The sequence below is a fragment of the Sinocyclocheilus grahami genome, unplaced genomic scaffold (genome assembly GCF_001515645.1).
Source record: "Sinocyclocheilus grahami isolate Dianchi unplaced genomic scaffold, SAMN03320097.WGS_v1.1 scaffold65.1, whole genome shotgun sequence".
Classification (NCBI taxonomy): domain Eukaryota; kingdom Metazoa; phylum Chordata; class Actinopteri; order Cypriniformes; family Cyprinidae; genus Sinocyclocheilus; species Sinocyclocheilus grahami.
Window position 1 is genome coordinate 1,015,633 of NW_015505244.1, and position 27,917 is coordinate 1,043,549.

The 27,917-nt window shown below is 35.3% G+C and overlaps 3 protein-coding genes and 1 long non-coding RNA gene across 6 annotated transcripts in view; 2 read left to right on the plus strand and 2 right to left on the minus strand.

Moving 5' to 3' along the window:
* LOC107584946 (1-phosphatidylinositol 4,5-bisphosphate phosphodiesterase delta-1-like) overlaps nucleotides 1–4,965 on the plus strand; it is a 30,817-nt gene extending 25,852 nt beyond the window's left edge. For both annotated transcript variants that reach the window (XM_016271727.1, XM_016271726.1), the window contains exons 9-15: nucleotides 820–969; nucleotides 2,489–2,648; nucleotides 2,796–2,912; nucleotides 3,025–3,203; nucleotides 4,162–4,297; nucleotides 4,385–4,534; nucleotides 4,619–4,965. In XM_016271727.1, coding sequence (XP_016127213.1) covers nucleotides 820–969; nucleotides 2,489–2,648; nucleotides 2,796–2,912; nucleotides 3,025–3,203; nucleotides 4,162–4,297; nucleotides 4,385–4,534; nucleotides 4,619–4,707 — 981 coding nt within the window. In that variant the 3' untranslated portion in view covers nucleotides 4,708–4,965. The remainder of the gene's footprint in view (nucleotides 1–819; nucleotides 970–2,488; nucleotides 2,649–2,795; nucleotides 2,913–3,024; nucleotides 3,204–4,161; nucleotides 4,298–4,384; nucleotides 4,535–4,618) is intronic.
* A 1,205-nt stretch (nucleotides 4,966–6,170) lies between these two features.
* Nucleotides 6,171–11,073, plus strand: LOC107584949 (uncharacterized). Its single transcript, XR_001609198.1, has 3 exons — nucleotides 6,171–6,243; nucleotides 10,872–10,873; nucleotides 11,063–11,073. It is a non-coding gene; the product is annotated as an uncharacterized lncRNA (long non-coding RNA).
* LOC107584948 (advillin-like) lies at nucleotides 6,932–20,646 on the minus strand. Its single transcript, XM_016271730.1, has 21 exons — nucleotides 20,461–20,646; nucleotides 18,998–19,127; nucleotides 16,946–17,054; nucleotides 16,703–16,777; nucleotides 16,049–16,242; nucleotides 15,857–15,965; nucleotides 14,781–14,891; nucleotides 14,479–14,684; nucleotides 13,221–13,299; nucleotides 13,034–13,132; nucleotides 12,775–12,928; nucleotides 12,556–12,656; nucleotides 12,331–12,468; nucleotides 11,129–11,287; nucleotides 10,853–11,032; nucleotides 10,003–10,148; nucleotides 9,766–9,910; nucleotides 9,067–9,255; nucleotides 8,132–8,191; nucleotides 7,745–7,978; nucleotides 6,932–7,306 (listed from the first exon to the last, which is right to left on the minus strand). Exons 3-21 carry the CDS (start codon nucleotides 17,012–17,014, stop codon nucleotides 7,193–7,195), a joined length of 2,562 nt encoding a protein of 853 aa, XP_016127216.1. The 5' UTR covers nucleotides 17,015–17,054; nucleotides 18,998–19,127; nucleotides 20,461–20,646; the 3' UTR covers nucleotides 6,932–7,192.
* A 2,724-nt stretch (nucleotides 20,647–23,370) lies between these two features.
* ctdspla (CTD (carboxy-terminal domain, RNA polymerase II, polypeptide A) small phosphatase-like a) overlaps nucleotides 23,371–27,917 on the minus strand; it is a 37,266-nt gene continuing 32,719 nt past the window's right edge. For both annotated transcript variants that reach the window (XM_016271729.1, XM_016271728.1), the window contains 3 exons: nucleotides 27,113–27,205; nucleotides 25,738–25,923; nucleotides 23,371–24,316 (listed from right to left, as the gene is read on the minus strand). In XM_016271729.1, coding sequence (XP_016127215.1) covers nucleotides 24,191–24,316; nucleotides 25,738–25,923; nucleotides 27,113–27,205 — 405 coding nt within the window. In that variant the 3' untranslated portion in view covers nucleotides 23,371–24,190. The remainder of the gene's footprint in view (nucleotides 24,317–25,737; nucleotides 25,924–27,112; nucleotides 27,206–27,917) is intronic.

Here is a 27,917-nt window from a genome sequence, read left to right on the forward strand (position 1 = left end):
AAATGACAAGACAGTACAAGTTCAGACGGGCAGGATTTGAAGTGCATGTTTTGGTTGTGAGGTGGGAGGAGCTTCTGAATGATGTCACATTGGAATCCGTGCAGCTGGATCCGGTTTGCCATGACAACTGAATCTGTTCCTTTCAATTTGAATTGAGTTTCAACCCTGAGCTTTGTCCTGTACTGAGAATTTCTGCCAGTTTCTCTGAATGAAACTGCGGCAGGATGGTAATCAAAGGCGATTCTAGGATTTCAGCCTGAGGGCGGCTCAGCCATGAACTCTTATCCTCCCACAAACACACAAGAAGAGACACAATAGTAAAGCATCATCTTTCAGTTCCATATATTATGTGAAAGTTATCTAGAATTTCTAAAAAAAAATGTCCTCTTCCATTTTTGAAAGAAGTCTCCCATGCCTCATCAAGGCTGTATTTATTTGATCAAGAAAACAATAAAAACTGTAATATTGTGAAACATTACAGTTTAGAATAAAATCTATTTTAAAATATAAGTTATTACTGTGATGGCAAAGCATGAATTTCCAGCAGCTATTATTCTGGTCTTCAGTGTCTCATGATCCTTCAGAAATCATTCTAATATGCTGATTTGGAAACATTTCTTCTTATTAGCAGTGTAGAAACAGTGCTGCTTAATATTTTTGTGGAAACAATGTTTTTTAATAGAAATTCTTTACTGTAACTTCTGATCAATTTTATGTATCCTTGCTGAATGAAATTATTAATTTACTTCACAAAAAGTAAAAGTACATATATAAGTAAAAGTATATATATATATTTGTGCCATCTGTTTATGTTTGTAGGAGCTGAAGGGACGTTTCCTGATCAAGGGCAAGCGTTTGAACAAACTGGATGCGACATTCAACAACAACACCACCGAGGATGAGGACAGTGTGTCAGAGGAAGATGAGGCTGCTGAACTCAAAGAGGCTGAACAGAAACCAAAGGAAAAGGTGTGTATAAACCCTACTGCTGTTCAATGACCAACAACCAAACATCAGCTTTACCTGTATTACCAATGATCAGTACAGTGTAGGGATGTAATGGTTCACTCAACTCACGATTCGATTCACGATTTTGATTTCACGATTCGATTTGATTCACGATTTTATTTTATTTTTTACAAAATGAGATTTGAGACAAATTATAAATTAAATGTGTCCTTTTATTATTGCTTGGACAAAATGCTGCACATTTCTTTGTGAAATTTAAATATAACACTATAATAATATACTAATATAGCACTTGCATATTATTGCTCTTTTGTTGGTTTTGATTGCTTCTATTGTCCTCATTTGTAAGTCGCTTTGGACAAAAGCGTCTGCTAAATGACAACATTTAAATATAATGTAAATGTAAATAACAAAACTACATTGACATTTTAAAACAAGCCCCAAATCAAATAAATAAGTAACACAAATAAAATAAATCTCTTTATATAAACAAACTAAGGCTTTGTCAGTGCTCTTTCCATTTAAAATTACAGGCAACCACTGCATTTTAATCATGATCCAAACAAAGATGCTGCATACATGCAACATGAGCAGTTTTTAATCCAAATTAAATTGTATAATTTTGAAATTTGAAGCAGAAACAGAATGGTTTGACTTCAGTTTTGTGAAACTATACATAATATCTGCATGAAACCGAAACAGCAGACGAGCTGAATGAGACGCAGATTCACTCTCTGCCAGCAGGTGGCGCTTAAAGCGTTTCCTTGGTTTCCGCTGTAAACAAAGCAGCGCTGCACTTATGAACTTTAATATGCATTATACAGAGGCAAGATGAATAGAAAAAATACCATCTAAACTTTTCTAAAGACAGTAAGTTCCCCTCAGACATGCATTCATATAAACTCCTACCCCTAAATGAATCGCGATTTGTTTAGCATCTCAACCGATTTGAATCGTCACATATTTGAATCGATTTTCAACCGGCTCGCGGTTAATCGTTACATCCCTAGTACAGTGGAAAACTATGAATGAATGTAATGTAATCTGTTTTCGAAAACTTGCTGTCTGTCAAGCGCTACAAAAATTAACACTCACCAAACATCACATTCCCTGTATGAGTAAAAATTGGCAAAAAAGTAGACTTTTCATTGGTTCAACATAAAATATGTTGCAAGTTGAATTAATCAAAAGTAAATTTTGGATCCTGGCTAAAGTTTATTTTCAGACCACTGCGTTTTCTTATGAATATCAAGAGGAAAACAAACTTTCAGAAACATTCCACAAAGCACACTTACTAGAGCCATAGAGTATATTTGCATACACAAAGCTGCGGTTGATAAGGTTGAGTTCAAATCGGCACACTCAGCTGTCACAGACATTCCCACAAAAGCCCGATTCAAATCATGAGACAAACAACAGATTTGTTCTGCTTATTTGGCATCCCTTTGTCATTGCATGTGTGAAGTCCATTTATGTTGTGACCAAATGTAATTAAAATCTATTTTTGATTATGTTGTAGAGTTCCAACAAGATCAAGCTGGCTAAGGAGCTGTCAGACATGGTCATCTACTGTAAGAGTGTCCATTTCAGCACCTTCGAGCATTCAAGAGACAACCACAATTTCTATGAAATGGCCTCCTTCAAGGAGAGCAAAGCAATGAACCTGGCAGAAAACTCAGGTAAACCAGGGTGTTGCTAACTTCTGGGTTTGCCTACAAAAATACGCCATCACTGCAGCACTCTATAGGGCCTTTAAACAAAAAAAAGAAAGACCAGTGATGTTGCCAGATATACTCTAATATCACATCTTTGCTGATTTCTTAAAGCTACAGCATATATTCATCACAACATGGATAAGCTGAGCAGAATCTACCCAGCCGGCTCCAGAACCGATTCATCCAACTACAATCCAGTGCCACTGTGGAACGCTGGCTGCCAAATAGGTGCAAAGCCCCTACATATTATGAGTCTGATGCAGTTCAGAAAGCCTGTTTATAATCTACCCATGCTTCCAAACACCACTTAATCTGTTTTTATCCCTCAAATGGTTTACAGTGGCTCTAAACTTCCAGACTCCTTGTAAGGAGATGGAACTGAATGAGGCCCGCTTTCTACCTAATGGCAAGTGTGGCTACATGCTGAAGCCAGAGTTTCAGAGGGACCCGGCCTCCCAGTTTGACCCCAAGAACCTCAGTGTAGGCCCCTGGCTGCAGAAAAAGATCTTGCATGTCATGGTGAGATTCTTATTAAAAAAAAAAAAATTTAAAAAAAAAAAGGACAAATATAAATAAAAATTCTACCTGATACAATAAATACAAATAAATTATTAAGTACATTAAATAAATAAAAAAGATGAATAATAAATAGAAATTATAAATATATATTTTTATTGAGTTATTTGTTCATTAGAAATGAATCACCGTCGGTGCCGTTGCAACACCATTGCAATTTGGGCGTCCCGAGTTTGAATCCCACCCCCACTTCACTTCCTGTCTACCAGCTGTCCTATTAAAATAAAGGCAAAAAGCACCAAAAATAAATCTTAAGAAAAAAATAATTAATCGTTAAAATTGATTAATTTTAAATGCTACAAGTGAATTTTAGGCATCACAACATTATATTATATACAGTATGAAAAATAAATATTCATTTTGATGTTTGCTAACAGTGTTATTCTGGCTTATACAATAAATAAAATAAATTAATGAGTACATAAAAAATAAAATCTGTTTTTTATATTTTAATTGTTTTTTTTATATTTTTAAAACATAATGCATTATCTTATGAAAAATAAATATACATTTTGAGGTTTGCCAACGATTACATTTAACAGTGTTATTCTGGCTGATACAATAATTAAAAGAAATTAATGAGTACATTAAAAATAAAATCTGTTTTTTATATTTTAATTATTTTGTATTATTTTTAAAACAATAAATATGTATTTTTTTAATAAAAAATGAATCAATAAAAGCTCAAATCCAATCATTTTAAATGTTAGAAGTGAATTTAGGCATCACAACCTTGTAATATTCATTATGAGAAATAAATATTCATTTTGAGGTTTGATAAAGGCATTTAATAGTGTTATTAAATTATACTGGCACTGATATATCATTCATCCCTAAACCAAATGCAAACTATCTAAACCAATCCAAACACATCGACCAATAACTATATATGTCTGTTCAGATCATCTCAGCCCAGCAGCTGCCTAAGATCAATAAGGACAAGCAGAAGTCCATCGTGGACCCTCTGGTCAAGGTGGAGATCTATGGTGTGCCCGCCGACAATGCCAGCAAACAGACACATCACATTGACAACAATGGCAAGTGTCAACAGTGGATTTACACTTACATGTTTAACACATGCTTTTTACCTAAGTGTAGGTCACTTAGGTGTTTTTTGGTTACAGGTTTCAATCCTACGTGGAACACAGACTTCCAGTTCACTGTTCACGTGCCAGAACTGGCTTTGGTGCGGTTTGTGGTGGAGGACTATGATGCTGCTTCCCATAATGACCTGGTTGGCCTGTACACTCTGCCCTTCACCAGCATGCAGAATGGTGAGCTGGTGAAAATAAGTCAGAAATGACTTCCTGTTGTGCAGTTATTATGAATTTGCTCACCATAAGTCTATCTGTCTTCAGGATACCGCCATGTGCCTCTGCTCACAAAAAGAGGAAGCCTCATTCCTTCAGCGGGACTGTTTGTACACATCATGGCTCTTGATGGTTAATAAACTCCAACATTCCCCTCAGTCATTGCAATGTCAAAGTGTGCAGATCACTGAACAGCACAGTCAACTAAACTGTTCTCTGCAAACACTTTTTGGATAAGATTTGGACCTTTCTGATATGCCTTGTGCTTTACTGGTTAGTTCTCCTTACCATTTGAATACCGAGGCGTACCTTAAAATGCTTCATGGAATTAGAATGTGTGGTTTAGTAAAAAAAGAAAAGAAAAAGAACTTTAAAGACATAAGAAAAAGAAATAATATCAAATCAAATAATGTTCAGAATTCAACAGTCTTTCCATAGCATGCAAATTGAAAAAAAAAATGCAATACTGTCTAAATAAAATATCAAAATCATAAATTTGAATTCAAATATATTTTATTTAACGTTAATTGAAATTTGAATATTTTATGTAAAATTTTAAGATTTTTTTGCTTTTGGCTACCAATAAGAGTAGTACTTTCTAGTGCTGTCAAATTGATTAATCGTGATTAATCGTATCCAAAATAAAAGTATGTGTTTACCAGAGTTGGGGGTAATGTAATCAGATTACTTTTTTCAAGTAACTGGTAAAGTAATGCATTACTTTTAAATTTACAATGAGATATCGGAGTTACTTTTTCAAATAAGTAACACCAGTTACTTTGTTTTCCCATTTATTCATTGCTGGCTCTCCTGTCCTCGTGTTGAGAGAAATTGGGGGTGAGGTGCAGAGGCACTTCCTTCAGCCTGAGGCTTATTCATTTCACTTTTGGTGTGAAAGGGCCTTTACAGTTGCCAGAAATATAACTTTTCGGGGTTTTTGTTATTAATAAACAAATAAGCAAGCCTAGCCCAGGTGACAAAAAGTAACGCCATAATGTTAATGCCATAAAGAGTAACTAAGTAACGCAATTAGTTAATTTTTTATGAACTCAATATTGTAATGCATTACTTTTAAAAGTAACTTTGCCCAACACTGGTGTTTATGTGTGTGTACTGTGCATATTTATATGTCTGTATAAATACACACACACACACACACACACACATGTATATATTTAAGAAATATTTACATATATATATATTCATATTTATATATGATTTATATCATATAAAAATATAAATATATATTATATACATTTCTTAAATATAGACATATAAATATGCACAGTACACACACATATTATGTAAACACAAATGTTTATTTTGGATGCGATTAATCACAATTAATCGATTTGACAGCACTAGTACTTTCAGATCCACTTAACAGGTTTTACCATATTGAAGTCCATTTTGAGAATTCTATCGTCATTCCGGTCTAAATCAGTTTTTGGAGCATTTTTCACCAAAAACTGATTCAACCCAATTTTTTGAGAATGTTGTAATTGGAGAATGTTTGACCTAACACTGTTTTCTATTTTAATATAAAAAAAAATTATATTTAAAAATATACTACACTGATCCCTTTTTACATTGAGTATTTAAACAGTGTTTGTATATGATTTCTGATTGTCAATGTGTTTTTGTCCAAACATTCCCATTAAGTCTTTATCTTAGTTATTTCTTGGTTAAATGGATTTAATCGTAACAATATCATCTCCTTTGTTCAGTGTTGTGTGAGATTGTGTGTTGAACTGTAGTAATATTGTTCAATATTTGTTAGTCCCCATTTTTACAATGACTTATGTTGGCTTATGCTCAGTTTTAATACAACATGTTCTTTATATGAACTCAGGATACAAATGATGGACAATGAAGCATTTACCCCATATGACCAATACTGTACACGCGATCCAATATTTTCTGATAAACATGTTTAGCTATCAATTATAATCACATTATATGAGAATCTGAACAGTAGGCGTGTATTGAGTTATCTTGTCAGAGCAGTAGATGTGTTGTGTAAAAGAAATGTGAATAACGTAAAAGAATGAAAAAAGTTATACATTTACAAACAGTAGCTGTGCTCTATATTTTTAAGGTGTTTGTTTTGTATTCATTGTTGTTGGTATAAGGTATTGCTGCTTTTATCTGCTCTTTTTCTAGAAATATTTCTATTTTTATGTTGTTCTTAACTTGTCTAATGTGCCTTAAAGGAAAGTTGTTACACAGGCTGTTAACTGTCTACTTCAGCAATAACAACAACATCTGACGTCCTCCTAACAGGAAAGAACTGGCTTTACTGATGCTAAAATGCTGTGACATTCAACTAGTACATGCATTAAAAGGGAATTAAACATCTCAGAAACATTTCTTGGCTTACACTGTGTTTTTATTAGGACTAAAAAGCATGTAGACATGTTCTACATGACTGATGTTTTATGTAAGATATTTACAAAGCATTTCTATTAGGTCAAGTTAGCTTTTGAGTCTAAACATTTATTTATTTGATGAATAAATCAATCTATAACATTGCATAGGTGACTGTCTTCTAGCCCAAAATACACATAGAGCACAATAATCAGGTCTGAAGATCAGACTGTATCTCATTATAACAAAATCAACTCAAAACATTCCTGCCTTCTTTTTAAGGTCGTTCTGACGCCATTTAGGCAGCCGCTGGAAATTGTCTCGGGTGCAGCCGAAGAGATTCTCAAATTCTGCATCAGTCAAATATTCCTGAAATAAAGATAATGTAGGAAAACAAATTTACCAGATAACAACCTTCAAAATATATTTTGAGCTCTGACTTTGTCAAACCAACTCAAAACTATGGAAGCTTTTTACACATTTTTATCTCACAATTCTGACATTTAGTCTATTTATTCTTGCAATTCTGTCAATATCTCACAGTTTCTAATTTTTTCCTCACAATTCTGAGAAAAAAGTATTTTTTAGATCACAATTCTGACATATAAACTCAACTGGGAGAAAAAGAGTCCGATTTGTGAGATCAAAAGTAAAAAAAAAAAAAAAAAACCTTCTCAAAAGTTTGAGATGATATCCTTCAATTCTGAGAGAACAGTCAGAATTGTGGAAAAACAATCCACAAAATCCATTTTTATTTTTTATCCCATTGCAGAAAGAGACTGCCATACTAAAGGTCTCAGTACCCACCTCTCGTTTTTCAGGGTCCACTCCTTGAGGCAGCTGATTAGGTGTTTTAACTAGCTGCTCAGAATGTAGCATCCCAGAAGGCTTTGCTCTGCTGGGAGACTGGTCTACATATGCACTGGCGATGGAGGAGGACATCCTCTGATTATGGGACTTTATATTTCCCGGGCCTCCGGGAGCGCTGTAGCTCCCTCCACCTCCTCCTGTCTTCTTATTCAGGTTTGTGTTGTTGAGATTCTACAGGAAATGAGGTTAACATGTTTAGAGCTGCACACAGGTGTGTAGGTCATATAGATATCTAAAAGTAATTCGATAATTTGATCAAATAAGGTGAATCAATTTAAATGCATCAGGACAAGCATTTGATCAGTATGGTGAAAGCTTTTTTACCACAGTGATTTGCGAAATATCACCCAGCTTGCTTTTCATCTCCTCATATGAAAGGCCTCCCTAGAATATAGAGTGAAACTGAAAAAGTGTCTCTCGGGTAACATTAAGTATTATGTGGTGTGATGGTGGACAAAATGTCAACATGAAATGGCACTCATAACCAGCTTTATATTTGAAAATTCAATGAGAAAAAAGTGAAAAATGGCCGTGGTCTCAATATGAGAGGCTGAATGTGAAATCAGTTTCCATTCATTTAATCTCAATTTTTTTTCCGTGGTAATTATTATTGAAGCTGGTTTCCACCACAGGATAAAAAAAAGGTATTGCAAGATGAAAAGTCAGAATTCAAAGGGAAAACATGTCAGAATCGAGATAAATTCACAATTGTGAGATTTAAACTCGGAATTACGAGGAAGTATTGCAGAATTCTGATTTCATATCTCACAGTTCTGACTTTATATCTCTAAATTCTGAGATATAAGTTCAGAATTGTGAGAAAAAAGTCTGAAATGTAGGATAAAACTTGCAATTACCTTTTTAAAAAAATGTATATTATTATTATATTATTGAGAAGGAATTGGCTAATTTAAACTTAATGAATAGCCTGTGTGACCAAAAGCTGCATCAGAGGCAGATTATTACATTTTCATGAAGAATCACATGATTGTAAAGCGCTTTGGGTGTACAACAATACACAATAAAGCGCTATATAAATGCATCATTCATTCATTCATCCAATGAAGAATCATGCAAAATAAGATCAGGAAAATGTGTTAAGAAAGTATAAATGGTCCATTTTGCTTTCATGCTGAGGATGTATTATTAGATGAGAATCAACAAACGACTATGAGGATTGAACTTCTCAAGATTCAGTTAGTGAATTTCTGTTGTGCATTATTGCCCCCTGTTGGACAGTTTCAGCCTGTTTGACTCACGCTCCACTTATGAGCATCCCAGGCGTTAAACCAGCCGGTGAAGGTGGGCGGCTCATAGGCTTGTTTAACAGTGCTGACCGGTGTCCCGGGGTCCCGTCCGGCTGGGTGGGTTTTAAGATATTCCACTGCACTGCTATAGGACTCCTGAGTCTCGTACTGGTTGGCTGAGTTGCCAATCCAAAGGAAAATCTGAAGGAGGAGGAAGAAGAGGGGTTTAGGAGATTGACATGTAAGTAAGAGCAGGAGCTTTCTAACTTTTTGATGCCACAGAGAGACCCCAAATTTGGATGACCTCTTTGCAAAGGACCTAAAATGTACTGTAAAGCCAGCTATATATTTTTATTTACAAAGACCCATTTATTTATAAAGTAACCTATCAATACATTAAAATAATTGTGCTTAATCTCCTGATTTCCCACCAGTATTTAGATTGAAATAGTCTTTTTTTTCCCCAAATAAATAAATGATTCTATTCTATTCTATTCTATTCTTTTTTTGCCCCAAACTCTTTTTCTCTCTTTCTAACTCATTTTCCTGGTCACCAGTTTTAAAATCCGCTGGGTTTGAGTAACTTAATACGCAAACAACCAGCAGTTTGAGTTATTTTTCTCTGCATATTTTGCATAATCCAGAACGACACCGCCATTTCACAGCAGCCTCATGCAAAAGAAGCCGACAGCATGACCTCATGCAACCCACCTCCTCCCAGGTGTCTAGAAGCATGACATCATCCTCATCCAGGTCATCCTGAGTGAAGTCAGCCACCTCTGTCACAAGGAATCGGCCCGTCTGATTGGAGCATTCAAACAGACGAGGTTCGTGAGGTGCCACTTCTTTCTCCAGTCTGGTGGAGACACAGAGGAAGTCAGTGGAAATGATTGACTGTCCTCCAGAGTTGAACTATGAGCTCATTTTTATCTGTTTTTATAGTTGTACCGCTTGTCACTGGCATATGGAGCTTTCCCTCCCAAAGCCACCCAGAAGGCAGCTGGTTCCTGTCCTTCCATCACAACCTGCTTGTCCTGCTCAGAAAGCAAATCAGCTACGGCTTTCCCCATCTCCCTCTCGTCTCCACTGCAGCCCTGTGAGAAACAGAAACACACACACACATAGAGAGAGAGATTTAAAAATATAAAGTATTTATTATGATTCATGAATTAATAAACTACTGGTTGAAAATATGGAATAATTACGTTTTTTTTTTTTGAAAGAAGTCTCTTATGATCATTTATGCTGATTTGGTGTTCAAGAAACATTTCTTATTATTATTATCAATGTTGAAAACAGTTTTTCGACATGACGCACTACCACAGTTTCATTTATCATTTATTATGAATAATTAAGCATATATAATAATAATAATTTAGCACCAACTCAGCATATTAGAATGATTTCTAAAGGATCATGTTACTCTGAAGACTGGAGTAATGACTGCTAAAAATTCAGCTTTGCTGAAATAAATTAGGAATAATATTTCATAATAATATCATTGCTTTTACTGTATCAAATAAATGCGGCCTTTATGATCATATGAGACTTCGTTTTAAAAACATTTTTTGACACTTTTTGGCCAGTCGTGTATATTTATTATAACACATTTTAGCCAGAGTATAATTGTTACGTTTTGCTTTTTTTTAATGTTGCACATTTAGGTTTTAGTGTATATTTATTCAGTTCAAACAACTGTATTTATTTATTTATTTATTTCAATAATTTAAATGATTAGTTATAGATTTAATTTTTATATTTAATTAATTAGTGTAAATTTATATATATTTATACTTGCCTTGCCATACCACAGGAAGACGTTCTGATGAGTTTTGAGAAGAAAGACATCATTGGTGTTGAGAGACGAGGCTCTGGTGGGCACCTCTGTTGCTTTGGTGTTCATCTCATGTGTCCCTCTGACCTGGAAGAGTCTGGCACCAGGATCAGGGTTCACAACACCCAGTCTACCCGTCCCACCCTAAGAAACAATCAATATGTCAATGAAAAGCAAGAAATCATACTAATATATTCTATGGCTGAGTTCTATGTTCCATAGGAATGAAGGGACAATCACCTCAAAAATGATGAGCCTGCCCTTAAAGATGGCCAGGAAGTGTCTGGGCTCTTTTCCCATGACCACTCTGACCTGTGTTGGGGCTCCATTGTATTTGTTATCCAAATTCACCGCCTGATAAGCGCATGCCGTCACCTCATCCTGTGTAGCATGGCGACCCTGGGGAACACATTTCATGTCATAAGATCTCCAATGTGTTCATCCAGAGTATAACACTTTTCTGCTCAATACAAGTGAATTTAATCTGTGTAGAGTTCAAATGTCAGAAATGCTGCGTTGGTTATTTTGTACTGTAGCTATATAATATATTTTATATACAGTGGCCCCACTTATGTCACACTTAAATGAATGTCATTATATAACAAATATTAAATATGTGGGGTCACACATTACAAGTAACACGCGTTATGTAATTAGATTACTTTTTTCATGTAAATAGTAATGCATTACATGATTAATGCAAATATACAACACAATTTCTGGTATACTTTTTCAAAAAGTAATGCAAGTTACTTTGATGTCCTCTCCTGTCTCCATGTTGATAGAAATTGGGAGTGAGGTGCAGAGGTTGAGGCACTTCCTTTAGCCTGAGACTTATTAATTTCACTTTTGATGTGAAAGGGCCTTTATGGTTGCCAAAAATATAACTTTTGAGTTTTTTTGTTATTAAAAAAACAAATAAGCAAGTCCAGTCCAGGTATATATATATATTTCAGTATATATGTGACCCTGGACCACAAAACCAGTTATAAGGGTAAATTTTTCGAAATTGAGATTTATATATCATCTGAAAGCTGAATAAATAAGCTTTACATTGATGTATGGTTTTTGTTGGGACAGGACAATATTTGGCTGAGATACAACTATTTTAAAATCTGGAATCTGAGGGTGCAAAAAAAATCAAAATCAAAACTTTAAAGGCGAGAAAATCGCCTTTAATGTTGTCCAAATGAAGTTCTTAGCAATGTATATTACTAATCAAAAATTAATTAATTTTGATATATTTACAAAATATCTTCATGGAACATGATCTTTACTTAATGTCCTAATGTTTTTGGCATAAAAGAAAAATCACTCATTTTGACCCATACAATGTATTTTTGGCTATTGCTACAAATATCCCCCAGTGACTTAAGACTGGTTTTGTGGTCCAGGGTCACATATTATGTTGGAGATAAGAGTATGCATGTAAAGCTCCTCACCTGCCACATGTAGAGGATGTACTGTGGTTTGTTGGCTCTGTTGTAGGTGTACAGCACTAGATAACAGTCTCCTCCATAGAACTGTCCATATGTGCTTGGGTTCACCTCCTTCAGTTCAAGATTCTCAATGCGCCAAACCTGAACACAAAACAGAGCAGATATTTGTCTGTTATGGTGTGGTAACAATCCCAAACTTTTGAGTTCAGTATTACTATTTTATTATACCTGAATATGTCCTGAGGCATCGTCCACCATCCGCTCCTGAGCAGCCAGCTTTGGCTGAGCATGAAGCTCCATGACGTCAAACTTCACCTGATCCACTTTAGCTGCAGAAACAGGTGAGCATACGATCACCACACTGACACAATCAAATATGGCGCATATACTAACATGACATACTGAAACATCCACATTCTCAGATGAGAAATAATGCTGATGAATCACCTATCTTTCCGACGGAGTGGGTCTTTCCCAGTCCTTGAATTTGACCTTTTTCTTTCCAGGACTTGAAGAGATGTTTAAACATGGCAGACTCTCCTCCTTCACTCATAACCTCCACTTTAGTGTTGGACGGGTAGTTCTTTGCTTTTATAAAGCCCTGAGGGATGAATATTTGTGTGCACCAATTATGACACAATAGAAAAGTGATTTTAAATAAATATACTACTTTGCCGAATAATACTTTGCGAACACAGACACTTACAACCGCCCGACTCAGTGCTGAGCGTCTCTCTTCATCTGATGCTGCCTTTCCTTTCCAGACCATTACTGAGCTGCCACCTTGATCTAAAATATAGCAATCCTGCAAACAAAACATACATCAAAACATAATCCACAGACCGTTCATATAAGAATATTGTGCGTCTTTTGGTAGACATTATGTGTCTCACCGAGGAACTCAGCAAATCCTGGGTCAGTGGACTGGTAGCCACTTCCTGTACCAACAGCTGACCACTGGCATCAGACACACTGAGAATAAAAGAAGGCTAATCAAGAACATTTCATTAGATGTTAGTTCTGAATGATCAATTATCAACTTCATCATTAGAAACATCAAATAATCATGAAAGATAGACAGACAGACAGACAGACAGACAGACAGACAGACAGACAGATAGATAGATAGATAGATAGATAGATAGATAGATAGATAGATAGATAGATAGATAGATAGATAGATAGATAGATAGATACAGACAGACAGACAGACAGACAGATAGATAGATAGATAGATAGATAGATACAGACAGACAGACAGATAGATAGAGACAGAGACAGATAGACAGACAGACAGACAACAAAAGAAAACAATAGATAGAACTACAGACAGACAGACAGACAGACAGACAGACAGACAGACAGATAGATAGATAGATAGATAGATAGATAGATAGATAGATAGATAGAGACATACAGACAGACAGACAGATAGATAGATAGATAGATAGATAGATAGATAGATAGATAGATAGATAGATAGATAGATAGATAGATAGATAGATAGATAGATAGATAGATAGTGTAATCTTCAACAAGACTGATTACAGTGTTCATACTGGTACAGTTTGACGATGGAGGTCTGGTTTTGGTCTGGTTTATCATCAGGGATTGACTCTTTCAGGTGTCCAGTCCTCTGACCCAAAACAGATATTATGATCTTCATCAGCTCAGGAAAGGCTTCCTCCTGCCCACCCTCGATCACACCAATCTGAGCCCGGCCTCCACGCTCTCGGTCCCTGATGTCCTGAGCCAGCAGAACGGCCTACGAAAGACAGGAGAGGACAGAAACACAATAGAAATCGATACATAATTTTATTATATATCCAGCACAGTGTCTTGCCTCATTTTTTTCAATTACCTTCAATTTTTCTTGTCTGTTGCTTTGAGGTCCATTCCATTGTATTAACGCTTTTCCCAAGTCCAGCAGGAATATGTCCCCTACATTAAAACTGCTCCAGGAGATAGATAGATAGATAGATAGATACATAGATAGAGACAGACAGACAGACAGACAGACAGACAGACAACAAAAAGAAAACAATAGATAGAACTACAGACAGACAGACAGATAGATAGATAGATAGATAGATAGATAGATAGATAGATAGATAGTGTAATCTTCAACAAGACTGATTACAGTGTTCATACTGGTACAGTTTGACGATGGAGGTCTGGTTTTGGTCTGGTTTATCATCAGGGATTGACTCTTTCAGGTGTCCAGTCCTCTGACCCAAAACAGATATTATGATCTTCATCAGCTCAGGAAAGGCTTCCTCCTGCCCACCCTCGATCACACCAATCTGAGCCCGGCCTCCACGCTCTCGGTCCCTGATGTCCTGAGCCAGCAGAACGGCCTACGAAAGACAGGAGAGGACAGAAACACAATAGAAATCGATACATAATTTTATTATATATCCAGCACAGTGTCTTGCCTCATTTTTTTCAATTACCTTCAATTTTTCTTGTCTGTTGCTTTGAGGTCCATTCCATTGTATTAACGCTTTTCCCAAGTCCAGCAGGAATATGTCCCCTACATTAAAACTGCTCCAGGAAACCTCCACCTGCAGAAAGACACACATATACACACACACACTGAAATTCACTCAAAAAGCGGTAGGTAAAAATCAGACATTATTGTCCTGTTCAGTCTTGACAGTAGTCCTGAATAATTTGTGGGGTCTACAATATTTAACTTCCCATTTCTTCAAGAGCCCAGGCCATGTAATAGAGAAACATCAGAGGACATGAGGACAGCAGTAATGCAAAGACAAGATTCTTGACCTTCTTGTGCATTAAATTCGATCATTTACAGTCTGGCAGCTTAATTTACTGATCCTCTTAATGTTAGCCCATAACCTGCAATATAAATATCTGCCACATGAAGTGAATTGCATTGCAAATACTCTAATGTGCTTTGACCACATTTATAATTCAACTCAAGCATAAAAGGTTGTCGCTCTCTCTCTCTCTCAATTTATATATACTGTATATACATATATATGTAGTATTTTTATTATCAGGAATGTCAACTAGAATAATATTATTAAATTATTAATATGAATATTAATTATTAATATATTAATATTGAATGTAAAAAATTAGATTTTCTTTTTAATATTAAATTTTATATTTATATAAGTCCATTTTAATAATTTGCTTTGGCTTTAGTTTAGTAACAACATAAAAGCCAATTCTTTACTTTTTTAAACAATGCTGATTTTCTAATAACATTATACTACTATATTACAAAACTATAATATAATAATACTACTAATATTATGAGTAGTTGCCTTTATCACTGCCACCAATCTGCAGTTAGCAATGAAAATTAATGACGTCCGTTCGTTTTGTTGTTGCAAATATCATTGTTGTTGTCATTGTGAAGGTGGTTCATGAATAATTAATTCGGGCCAGTGACTCTATGCTCCTGTAATATTTGCAAGTGATAATCAACTATTTAATATTCATGAGCTGAGCCTTCACTATAGTAGTATTGTGATTTGAGGTGTCTGGTGCAGTAGTTCACCTCTCTTGCAGTCACATGTTTTGTTCCTTTGACGTGGAGCAGGCGCTGCATGTTATACATGTTGCTCTCCACATGTGTGAATCCCGATCCCACACCGCCTTTTTTATATCTACAGGAAACAGGAAAGTGTAGACATAATCAAACCGTCATGGGATTGGTAGGAGCAAGCCTAAATGTTTTTCTTTCACTCACATGAGGCCATTCTTGAAGTAGCTTTTGAATTTAGCTGATTCACATCCCTGGACCTCGCGGTGTTGAACCGGACTGCCACCGAGATACTCGTCCAGTTGGGTCACATAGATGGCTGCCGCTCCCTGCTCATCCTGAGACGATGTGTTGCCTATCCAGTAGTGGATGTCAGTGGATTGTGTGGTGCTATTGCTCACCTGAAAGACACAGGTCAAAATGCATGAAGACAGACATACCCATACATGTGCCGAAGAACGTGGGTATCATAATTAATAATAATTTAATAATTAAAACATTACAGATTAATATAAATAAAAATATACAATTATAAATGATTAATTTTAATGTATTAATACATTTATAATGATATATTTTATTTATATTAATATTTCATAATATTGAAAAATTGAAATCTATTTTTAATATATATATTTTTTAATAAATCAAGAAAAATCACTACAGATTATCATTGGATAAAGAGCAGCATTAAAAATTCCATAATGTTAACTTCCTTTATGTTCCAAAGGACAAATGAGTCATTTATTGTCATCTGGAGCAGTTCGGAAGTGTTCAGTTACAGTAAGTCTTTCTAAAAGCACTATTTAAAATGACCTGAAGAGTATCTTTGTGAATGAGATTGAATACCAGATTACTTACATTAAGAATAATGTAGCAGTCACCTTCAAATAAATTTCCATATGCCTGCTCTGGGACAGGGACCATTTTCATTTTCTAAAGAAACATAAAACAGAATATTACAATAATATAATATAACATATTGTAATATATATATATATATATATATATATATATATATATACAGTTATATTTGTTATAAGAAATATTAAATCTGACTCTTAAAAAGGAGCCTAATGGGAGAAAACGACAGTGATTTCTTACACTGATGGTCCAGATCTGCAGGCCGGGTTTTTGCTGGATGTTTTTTAACACATCCTGGGCTTCTGTCATTCTGCTAGATTCTGAGAAGAAATCTGAATGCTCAAACGATCTGAATTACACACAAATCCACAGCATAATGCATCACGGCTGACAATAAAACTTCAGGTATATTGGATCACATTTTCACACAATTTACCCGAATTCATGCTAGTATTATAAAGTACAATATGAAGAAATTATTTCATTTAGCAGGAAAATATTGGACTATATTCAAAATGTAACACTTACTGTACAAACACATTCTATATAACATAAGAAAAATGCTAAAAATGAGCATATTAGTATGACGTGTTTCACTACAGTGTCACATTTCAGTTTTTAATTAAATGTTATGACAGATTTTTGCAAATGTGAAATATCAGTATGAAATCTTTTGTACCAAAAAATTTATTTTTTTAAAAGGTGCTCCATCACTCATAACACTGAGTGACTGAGAACAGATGGTTTATGAAAGGATGATGAAGAGGATATGTGGAAATGTTGCTTCCTCTAGAGAATCTGTAGCACTAATAAACAGCGCCGCCCAGTACCATGGCAACAAATGGATTTCACTTTCAAGAATCTGCTCAGTAAACACAAAAACTACTTAGCAACAGAAATGTGCATCAAAAAGCTCGTTTAAAACAGGTCACTATTCACATTACAAATTATGTGGAAATATTTCACAACTCTGGAGTCATATGATGGCCAAAACCTCTTTCAGATGTTTCATCATCTGTGTCCAGCAAACAACTTTGCTTCAGATTCCGTTCAAAAAGCAGATTCAGACAAGCTGTGAAGCTTATCGGGACAAATAGCCTGCAAATAAGCAGCCGAGTGCAAACAAACAACAACAACACATCAGCAACCAGTCCTCTCTCATAAAACTCAATGTTAACTGTGAAATAAACGCTGACCTTTCATAATCACGGTGCAGCTGTTGCTAAGAAACTGGGGCGCGTGAATATTGACTGAAATATTGTGTTGAGGGTGGAGCATGAACACACAAATACACTCTTAAAAATAAAGGTGCTTCACGATGACACAGAAGAACCTTTTTGTCTAAATGGTTCCATAAAGAACCTTTAACATCTGAAGAACCTTTCTGTTTCACTAAAGGTTCTTTGTGGCGAAAGAAGGTTCTTCAGATTATAAAAAGGTAAGAAAGAGATGGTTCTTTAAAGAACCTTTGACTGAATGGTTCTTTGTGGAACCAAAAATGGTTCTTCTATGGCATCACTTGAAGAACCTTTTGAAGCACCTTTATTTTTAAGAGTGTATCACACAGAACGATCTTAGTAGCATGTAGAAGACCGCATCCCAAATTAAAAAAAATATAGTAGTAAAAAATCTACTAATATTCACCCTAAACAAACAGAAATGTGGAATCAGAAAATGGTATTTAGTGAGAAAATAGACTAAACTAAAGCACAGCTGTATGCTGGTCATATATATATATGATCCACTATAATTAGAAGTCTCATTAGCATTTAATTTCTCACGTGATCGTGTTACATAAATAACATTCATCCGATTGCTCTCTGACAAACAGCTCATTAGAAAAAGCACTGTCTACTGTACAAGCACTCCATATTTAATAGTTTTGTGTGCTTTCTGTCCTGAATGACTGTTTTTTTCTGTCTATTGACAAAGCTTTTTAAACAATTGCCAGCACAACATGGATTAGTCTCATATTTCCCAGTGTGAGTTTAAAGATGAAGGATCTTTTGATTCGTTACGACAAATTCATACATTTCTGCTCCAAATAATATTGTATCTGGAATACAACTGAGTGAAATTTCCATCAACAAGTCATTAAGCAAATTTGCTTGTATTGCAAAGAAGTAAAATATAAATCAAGATCAGATGTGAATCTCATATACAATTGTATATGGGTTTTGTGGTTATAAGTAAAAGTCATAATAATAACGTAAAACTTGATTATCTAACATACCCTTCAAGGACTGTATATGAATCATGATAAGTCATAGTTTAAATAAGTTTTTTTCTTACCTGTACGCCTCACACAGAGTCAGCGTAGTAATGTATTAATGAGTTATGACGAATTTCTATGAGTGCTTTCCTCTCCCTCTGTACATTGTTAATGTGTGCTGATCAGGGAAGGGCTCGTCTCTGTCCAGCCCTAGGTGAGAACACACCTTAATACCCACACAAGACTTTATACGGAAAAGAACAGGAGCTCCCTTTGACCTTTTACATACATAACCCTACATAAATAAACCTTTAGAAACAACAATTGAAGTCTAAAATTATACACGTTTGTCTGTTCCGTAATTCCAAAATTATCTTATAAGAAAACCAATCAATACATTTCAAAATTAGAAGAATTTTATTTATGGTTTTGCAAAAAATGCCAAACAAAAGAAAATAATATTTTATTTAGCAAAGACACATTCATTAAAAGTGACAGTAAAGACTTTTATAATGTTACAAAATGGACATTTATTTATTTATTGTTATCATTAATAAAACTATTATTTATTAATAATAAACCATTTATTATTTATAAATCTATTTATAGTTTTTAACTTTCTATTCATCAAAGAATCCTGAAAAAAAAATGTATCGTACTTTCCACAAAAATATTAGGCAGCACAACACTGTTTTCACCACTGATAATAATATGTTTTTTGAGCAGCAAATCAGCATATTAGAATGATATCTGAAGGATCGTGTGACACTGAAGACTGCTGAAATTCATCTCTGCCATCACAGGAATAAATTTAATTTTAAAATATATGAAAATAGAAAACAGCTATTTAGTCAATTGTAATGACATTTCACAATATTACTCTTTTACAGATCAAATAAATGCAGCCTTGATAAGAATAAAAGACGTTTTCTTTATGTTGTTTCAAACTTGAATGACTTTCTTCCATGTGTTTTACAGAATAATCTGTCAGTGGCCACTGTTTTCAATATAATGAAAGTTAATATAAAGTAGAGACTATCCAGAATGTCAAGAGGACCATAAACGTAATTTACATAAAGATATATTCCAAGTCCTCTTAAGTTTTTCTGAATAGTCGATCATTTCAATAAATCACTATATTCTGGTGTGAATGATTCAGCTGCAGCAGTTAAAGCAGCTGTATATGCATTTTCTACCTTGAAATGTCACTTTTAAAATCATTCTGATGGACTTCAAATAAGGCAAAGGGCTTCCGCTTCTTTTCTACATACAGTTGCTTTAACAGCTCACTGAATGGGAAGATTATCAATGAATAATGACTTACATTTTTGGTATCTGTCATATGATTTAGAATATATTGCATGATATGGACTACTTTTATGAAGCTTTTTATTGAAGCTTGAAAGCACATGAAAAAAGGGACCAGGACATTAATGATATTTTCAAATTTTGTGTTTCACAGAAGAAAGAATGGCATACGTGTTTGGAACAACGTGAGAGTGAGTAAATAGTAACTGAGAGTTCATATTTGGGGTGAACTAACCTTTTACATGAAGTAGGAATCTCCTTCATTGTCACTTATTCTCTCAGTTATATAACACAAGCTTGTCTAAAGTTGTTGGAGGTCAGAGAGACTCGTGCGTGTTTCTCTCCTGCTCTGGATTCCCCTCACATCAGCTCTGCGTCTCAGCTCTTTCACGCTCAGATCACAAGGAACGCTTCAGACGAGAACGCCACGCAGACACTCAGGAGAGACAGAGAGAGGAGACAGTGATTAATCTCTTCCACTCCAGCAGATGGGGAGACTGAGCGAACGAATCCCCTGTGAGAGGCTCTTGGACAGATATCAGAGGCTTCCTATGGCAAACGGCCCATCAGCCGCTAACAAATAAAGATAAGTAAGCGGCAAAATGGTGCTTCATTAAGGTTTAGAGGCTTGACCTTAATTGCAGGCCAGAATGCCATTCTGAGGGAGATGGAAAGAGGTGTGCGAACAAACTCTCAAAGTATTGTGTGTGCAGGAAAGCATAACATTACAAGAATAAAAGTGAAAAGGCATTTATAACAAGGAACAAAAACAACTTTTTTTCTGGAGTAATAACAGTTTTACTGATTAACAAGATATTTCTATATATCCACCTGTATGTCTATCTATCTATATACATATGTCTGTTAATATATTTACTTTCTTACCTATCTATACGCCTTTCCATCTGACTATACATCTCTATCTATTCTGTCTATTACTCTATCTACCTATCTATCCATCTGTCTCTCTATATATATCTATTCATCAGTCTACATACCTATTTATACATATACATCTAGCTCTCTACTTACCTATCTATGTCTTTCTGCCTATCCATCCATCTATCAGTCTACCTACCTACCTATCTATACAGTATGTCTATCTACCTTTTCTACAGTATCTATCCATCTATGTCTCTGTCTTTCCTGCTATCCATTTGTCTGTCTTTCTATCGCTCTATCCATCCACCTTTAATCTATCATCTGCTGGTTAAATATCATGACAATATCAGCAGTGATTATAAATAATGCATTTAGAATTGACTTGCAATCATGTAATATATGGCTATTTTGTATGTAATCAGTAAATATTTACATGATTATTTCCTGATTTTCCACCTCTAACTACAAAATCAAAATAATTCAGTTTTTTTCTTTCTTTTTTTTTTCTTCATTTCCACCCTCTCAAGGGTCTTTTGAAACAGAATAAGACGATTTCCAGTTTTAAATTAGCTGCTTTTTTCCTCTCCTCAATGTCAGGACATGCAAATTCAAACAATAAAAGGCATTTGACTCGAGTCAGTGTGAGTCCTGAGGCATTTGAGTTCTAATGTGAAGAAACTCAATGACACTGGTTACGGAAACAGGGTTTTGGCAAAACTAATTATGTTTGTCCCAATGTCATTTAGCTGGTAATCAGTGTTTATAAAGCAACACTTGTCCAATGCAATATGCTGGTGGAACAGTAAAGACTTCATTTTACTGCATTACTCAAATAAGCATTTAACACTGCATAATAAGCAACCTTTAGGATTTAAGAGTGTTTTCCTCGCTGTAACAGCATAAAACTGTGTAAAGCACACATGCAGACATCACGCACGCACGCACGTACAGACACACACAGGTTTATTTTTGTGAAAAGTGGGGACATCCCATAGGCGTAATGGTTTTTATACTGTACAAACTGTATGTGCTATTGTCCTACACCAACCCTACACCTAAACCTACCCCTTACAGGAAACTTTGTGTTATTTCAGATTTTCAATACACTCCATTCTGTGTGATTTATAAGCGTTTTGAAAAGTGGGGACATGGGGTAATGTCCTGAAAAGTCACCTTCTCCTTGTAATACCTATGTCATACCCTTGTCATTATACAAATGTATGTCCTCATTTGTCACAAAAATGCACGCACACACACACACACACACACACACACACACACACATTCATGACAATAGTAAAGCAAACAGATATGACTCATTTCCAGAGAAGCAACCCAACATAACCGAGCTCATATTCAGCTGTTGCTTTCATTCACCGTCCCAGAGACACCTTAGGTAAACATTGCTCTGACAGCACCCAAATTCAAAATGTAATTTTATACTCTCACAAACACACAGTGCTGTTTTCATCTCCAAGAAGCAAAACACACAATGCATAAAGCTCAAGGTCATGTGATTCACAGAGGCTCCTAAGTACCATATTTGGATATTCTGAAGTTAATCATTGAGATCATGAATTTCTAACAGCACAAATACATCGGAAAATGGTTTGTAACCTAATCAAATGTTGATTTGGTTTTACGTAAGTCAGAGAAATTATTTAATGACTAAATCAATCTGATTACATTAAGTTACACCAACAAAGGAGTCAGGTCAGGTCAGGTCAAATTATTTGACTTATCACTTTTACAGTGTAAACTGAGACATGAAATATTAAATATTTGTGAAATAATGCAAAAACCATCTTACCTTTCTCAGAGTCCAAGGTCAACAGATACAATAATTTAACAATGTATAAATGTACAACCGACCGCCACCACATATATTTCCATGGCTAAAAAAAGAAAATATCTGCTTTTTTCCTAAGCTTTAACACCAAAAATGACTATTTACTGTCACAGGTGGCCTTTCGGTTGCTGCTCTGTAAGTGAACCGCTTAAAGTTCGTGGTAAATCATGCAGCAAACTAACCGAGCTCTCAGAGTTTGCTCATTAACTATATTTCACACAGCCCACATTTCTGTGCACTCCATTCTTTATACCAAATCTTGTTGAGGAGAACCAAGCACATTTAAAATCATTGTACTGTAAAGGTCCTGTACAATGTACTTTTTGTGTGTAATCTGCTCATGGCTTCCCAGCATCCCTTTGAAACTTACTCGAGTGTAATGCACACGAATAGACACAAACACGTGAGCCCTTCTTTATATTGATTGCATCTTTTATTTTAATAATGATGATTATTCATTTCAGATCCTGACATATTGGATTGTTGATTAACTTTAGCTGTTTTTTTTTTTTTTTTACAATATATTGTATTATTAGTTCAAATCACAGTTGGGTAATAGATGCAAACTTTTCTTTTGAACACAATGCTTATATGCTATATTTTCGAAGGCATACAAGAACCCAAGAAAATAATGGCATGATCCTTTTCCCGGTATTATCATTCAGTCCAATGAAAACTCCTGACCGTCACCGAAAAGTCTTCAGGAATTTTAAAAGACTCACCGTTCGCTCTTACAGTAAGTGTTTGTTTAAAGGTTTTGAATTGTAAATATGCAGCATACAAAAACTAATTTGTGTCCCCATAAAAACAACAGTCAGAAGGCACTTCATTTGGTACGAGAGAACGAGAAAAAAATAAAATAAAAATCACAGCTGTTGGAACTATCGATGACGCCACGGAAAAGACTGCCTGCATAGCCTGAACAGAAAAAAAAGGTGTTTTCACGCCTGTCCAGAAAAATAGCACATCTTGTTCTTTTTCCTGGTAAACATACTCAAGGATCGTAAACGCTTGTGTTTCTCTTATAAAACAATGCTTTGTTTTCTTCATTCTGCATCAAAAGTTGAAATAAAATAAGTGTGTATATTTGCTTGCCAAGGAATTATGTTGGCCGTTGGTCCAATGAGGGAGAAGGAATGGCGTTCGTTGGGTGAGTGGTCTCTTCTAGAGGCCAGAGTGAACGATGGCTCAGCCGGAGATGTTCGTGTTTGCAAGGCAGTGCTGGACCCGTGTGCTACCTAGCCCTCAGGCTCTGTAACACACAGTAAATGTCTGTCTCTTTGCTCAGGCCTTCAAACAGTGGCAGTAAATCCAGTAACTCAGTGTCTGTCATGTCATCAAACCACGACTGCACCGGCACCTGCAAACACACAAACCATTACCAAAACACACTTTTCTCAAGCTAGTAACTTTGCACAATAAAAATACCATTAGCTTACCTTACCTTTAGATTGTTCAATAAAAATTGTTCCTTAATAAGAAACCCCCTTAAAGGGATAGTTTACCCCAAAATGAAAATTCTTATGACTTTCTTCTTCATAACAATGATGAACATATTTTGCAGATTTGAAATGACATGAGGGTGAATACATTTTCATTTTAGCTGAACTACACTGAACTACACCTTAAAGAAAACACACAGAAAAGACTTTAACAGTCAGCAAGATTGAAGAGTGAATTTCTAAATGTGTTCAATAACTGATGCTTTTTTAATGTTTTCAAGCTACTTGTTCTGTCCCTTTAAAAATTTATAATTTTTCTGTCCTAAAAAACCTCTTTATAAAAGGCCTCTCAGACCATTGATATCCCCTATAATACTGAAAATCCTTCATAATTTTGTGTTAAAAAAATACGGAAGTACTAGGCATGCATGATTTGTGTGTGTGGGGGGGGAATGTAATGGCAATTAAAAAAAAAAAAAAAAATGCTATTATATATAAATACAACTAATAATACATGTAATCATTATTGTTGTTGTTTTTCTTATTGTATTATAATTATGACAAAAAAAAAAAATTACAACTATAATATTTCACTGTAAAATAAAAAGTGTAAAATACAATTAAAATATGAAGTAAATTTTTATTATTGTTATATTACACAGTACAACTGTTAAATTACAATACTAATAGTTATGGCACTGTATGTTGCATTCACAAAAGTGTGTTATAAGTGACCCAAACTCAAAGCATTTACTGCAAACCAAGCTGCCCCGAGATAATGAAAACAAGCACAGCCTTTGTGATTCGATAATCTCACTTAGATTCGGATTTTATTACGATTAATCGTGAAGCCCTAGAAAGTACTAATAACAGCAGTGGCAGATAAAAGCATACGTGACATATGCAACAAACGTATTTGCCAACTGTGTGCAGTGTCTTGAGAATAGCTCTCCACCACCTTACAGATAACAGGCTTTAATCAGCACCTTTAGTTCATTAGTTTGAATAGAGAATAACAGCTTCTCATCTAACAGGAGGGATGCAAGCGTGTGTAGGAGGTGACAGCACTGAGGTACAGTGGGATCTATCTGACTGCAGCTTCCTCCACAGGTCTCTCGCTACACATTGAGACTGTAATTGATGAGAAGTTTCGACAAAGGAGTGTAAAGTGCCAGTGGCTGGGTTCTACCTCATTAGTTCCACTGGAAAAAGTGATTCTGGGATGAAGACATAAATTCATGCACTAGGAGTCAACATGCAATCTATATTATATATTAATAGTGTATTCTGATGCTGTAATGAAAAATGAATTGCAGGTGCGGCCCATAGTGACACATACAGCATTTTCTGGATGGAAGATGTAGGAGGCAGGTGAGTTGTCCACTATGATGACTTTGTTGAGCTCTCGGCCCAGTCGGCTGAGGTCTTTGACGTAGTTCCCCCGGTGGAACACACAGGATTCCCTGAAGAGCCGGGCCCTGAACACACCCCACCGGTCCAACAGGTCTGCTACAGGGTCAGCATACTGCAAGACCAAAATAGAGACAAACAATCACACTGTCATGAACTGCATGGTGACACGAAGGTAGAGGATCCAAGGGTCATACACAAACAGGTCATTCAAAACAAGGACAGAGTAAGGGGCTGAGGCAAACAAGAGTAAAAAACACTTCATGTTAAATAAACACTTTACTCAAATCCAGCCCCCCAAAAACACATGAAATAATATATTGAATAAATAATTTTTATATCATATAAAAATATTAGTAATAATAACAAATTAATTTAAAACGAATAAATGAATTAAACATGTCAATAAATAATATATACTTTATCTATCTAACTCAAATCCATCCAAAACAACAACAACAACATGAAATAATATATAACTTGAATAAATAATTATTACAAACGTAATCATGCAATAGTTATAGTAATAATAATCATAACAATAATAATGAATGAACAAAAAAAGTAAATGAACAATTGATAAATAAATATTTATGTCTCCAACTCAAACTTAGCAAACAATAATTAATTAATTAATTAATTACTTGAATCAATCATTTTTACAAACCTAATCTAAACCACATTCCTAAATGGATTTAAATCTGGTTGAATCTCCTTAGCTTTTGAAAAACTGGGATAATTTGCGATAAAATGAGATGTCATTCTATTTTGACAAGGAGTAAGTTTTCTTGCTGTTAAAAATTAAAGTTTGGTAGGGAATGCATTTTATATAAAAACCAGTGGTGCATAATACATCATCTCATGAACAAGATAAACGATTATTAATGCATGAAACAAACTCACTGCAGACAAACTTTCTCAGTTTCCCACACATCCTTTTTTATTATAAAGGTATATATAAATCACATAGAACAGCAAAATCGCTCTAAACAGCATTAAAGCCCTCTGAGAGTCTCACAGGAGATGGATCCTGTGAGCTCCACCGACTTCCCTTCATCATTTATTTGCATAACGTTCAACTTTTCTTAACTTTGTTGAGTCACTGGACTCACACACATTGCATTGCAATGGTAACGTTGCAGCTATCACTGAAAATGACTTCCGTTGCTATAAATCGAGTCGGTAAAATATTGACTAATTGACCAAACTGAAGACTATTGATTAGTTTTTATCAGCTTACAAAATTACATTGCAAGCTGTTAGTTAGTCCTAAAGCAGTCTGAAGAAACCTTGGAGAATCTTACCTTAGCCAAGCTGGCTGTAAAAAGAACACATTCAAACAGTTCGCCCATTTTCTGCAGAAACTCATCCACGTGAGGTCTCTTCAGCACATAGACCTTCAAACAAACCAAATAAACAGTTATTACTGATGGAAAGAAATCCCTTCTGATTTCTGCAATTAGACAGAAGAGATGCTGACACTGAACTTTCAACAAACCTCTTCGTAGAGCTTCGGTCTCGAACTTGTCGTTCAGTTGCTGCAACCTAGTGCAAGTAACCAAGAACAGGCCAACCCTGATCCACAAAGCCTATCCTGGATTACTTGAACCAGGTACCAGCCACTTCGCAGATGTATTCCAGCAACAAATAAGCCTTTTCGACTCACACACAGGCTTACTATCAGCACAATTCAGACTCCCCTCAAGTGTGTTTACTCTGAGCTTTCGGCTGTGTTCAGACTGGTGACATTTGCTTGTTTCAAGTTGGTTACCGCGAGCGAGTGCTGCTGAATACATCGCACCCAATGACTCGAGGAGAATGATAAAAAGGAAATGAGATTCAGACTGTGATTTAGCATGAACCCTTTGGGGCCACTCACATATGACTTCTTCTTAAGAGATGAAAGGATGAGCAAAACTGAATAAAAATATAAAGCCTCAGTGGACACATGTTGGAAATGGTAAGATATCATTACCGCTGATGTCTTAACATAGCAGAAAACACAAAGAACAAGTGAGGTCACCGTCACTAAGATGTATTTTATGTTGCAATTCCATATTCAAATATTTTTTACAGGAATATTCCAGGTTCTATAAAAGTTAAGCTTGA

Bases quoted from the DNA above. Each gene is read 5' to 3' on its own strand.
- LOC107584948 (XM_016271730.1), bottom strand. From the start codon at position 17,014: ATGACAGAAGCCCAGGATGTGTTAAAAAACATCCAGCAAAAACCCGGC. The intron at 15,966-16,048 runs GTGAGTGAAAGA...TGTTTCCTGTAG, and splicing joins TACTTCAAGAATGGCCTCAT to ATATAAAAAAGGCGGTGTGG. The intron at 10,149-10,852 runs GCAAGTATAAAT...TGTTTCTCACAG, and splicing joins TCTTCCTGTGGTATGGCAAG to GGCTGCAGTGGAGACGAGAG.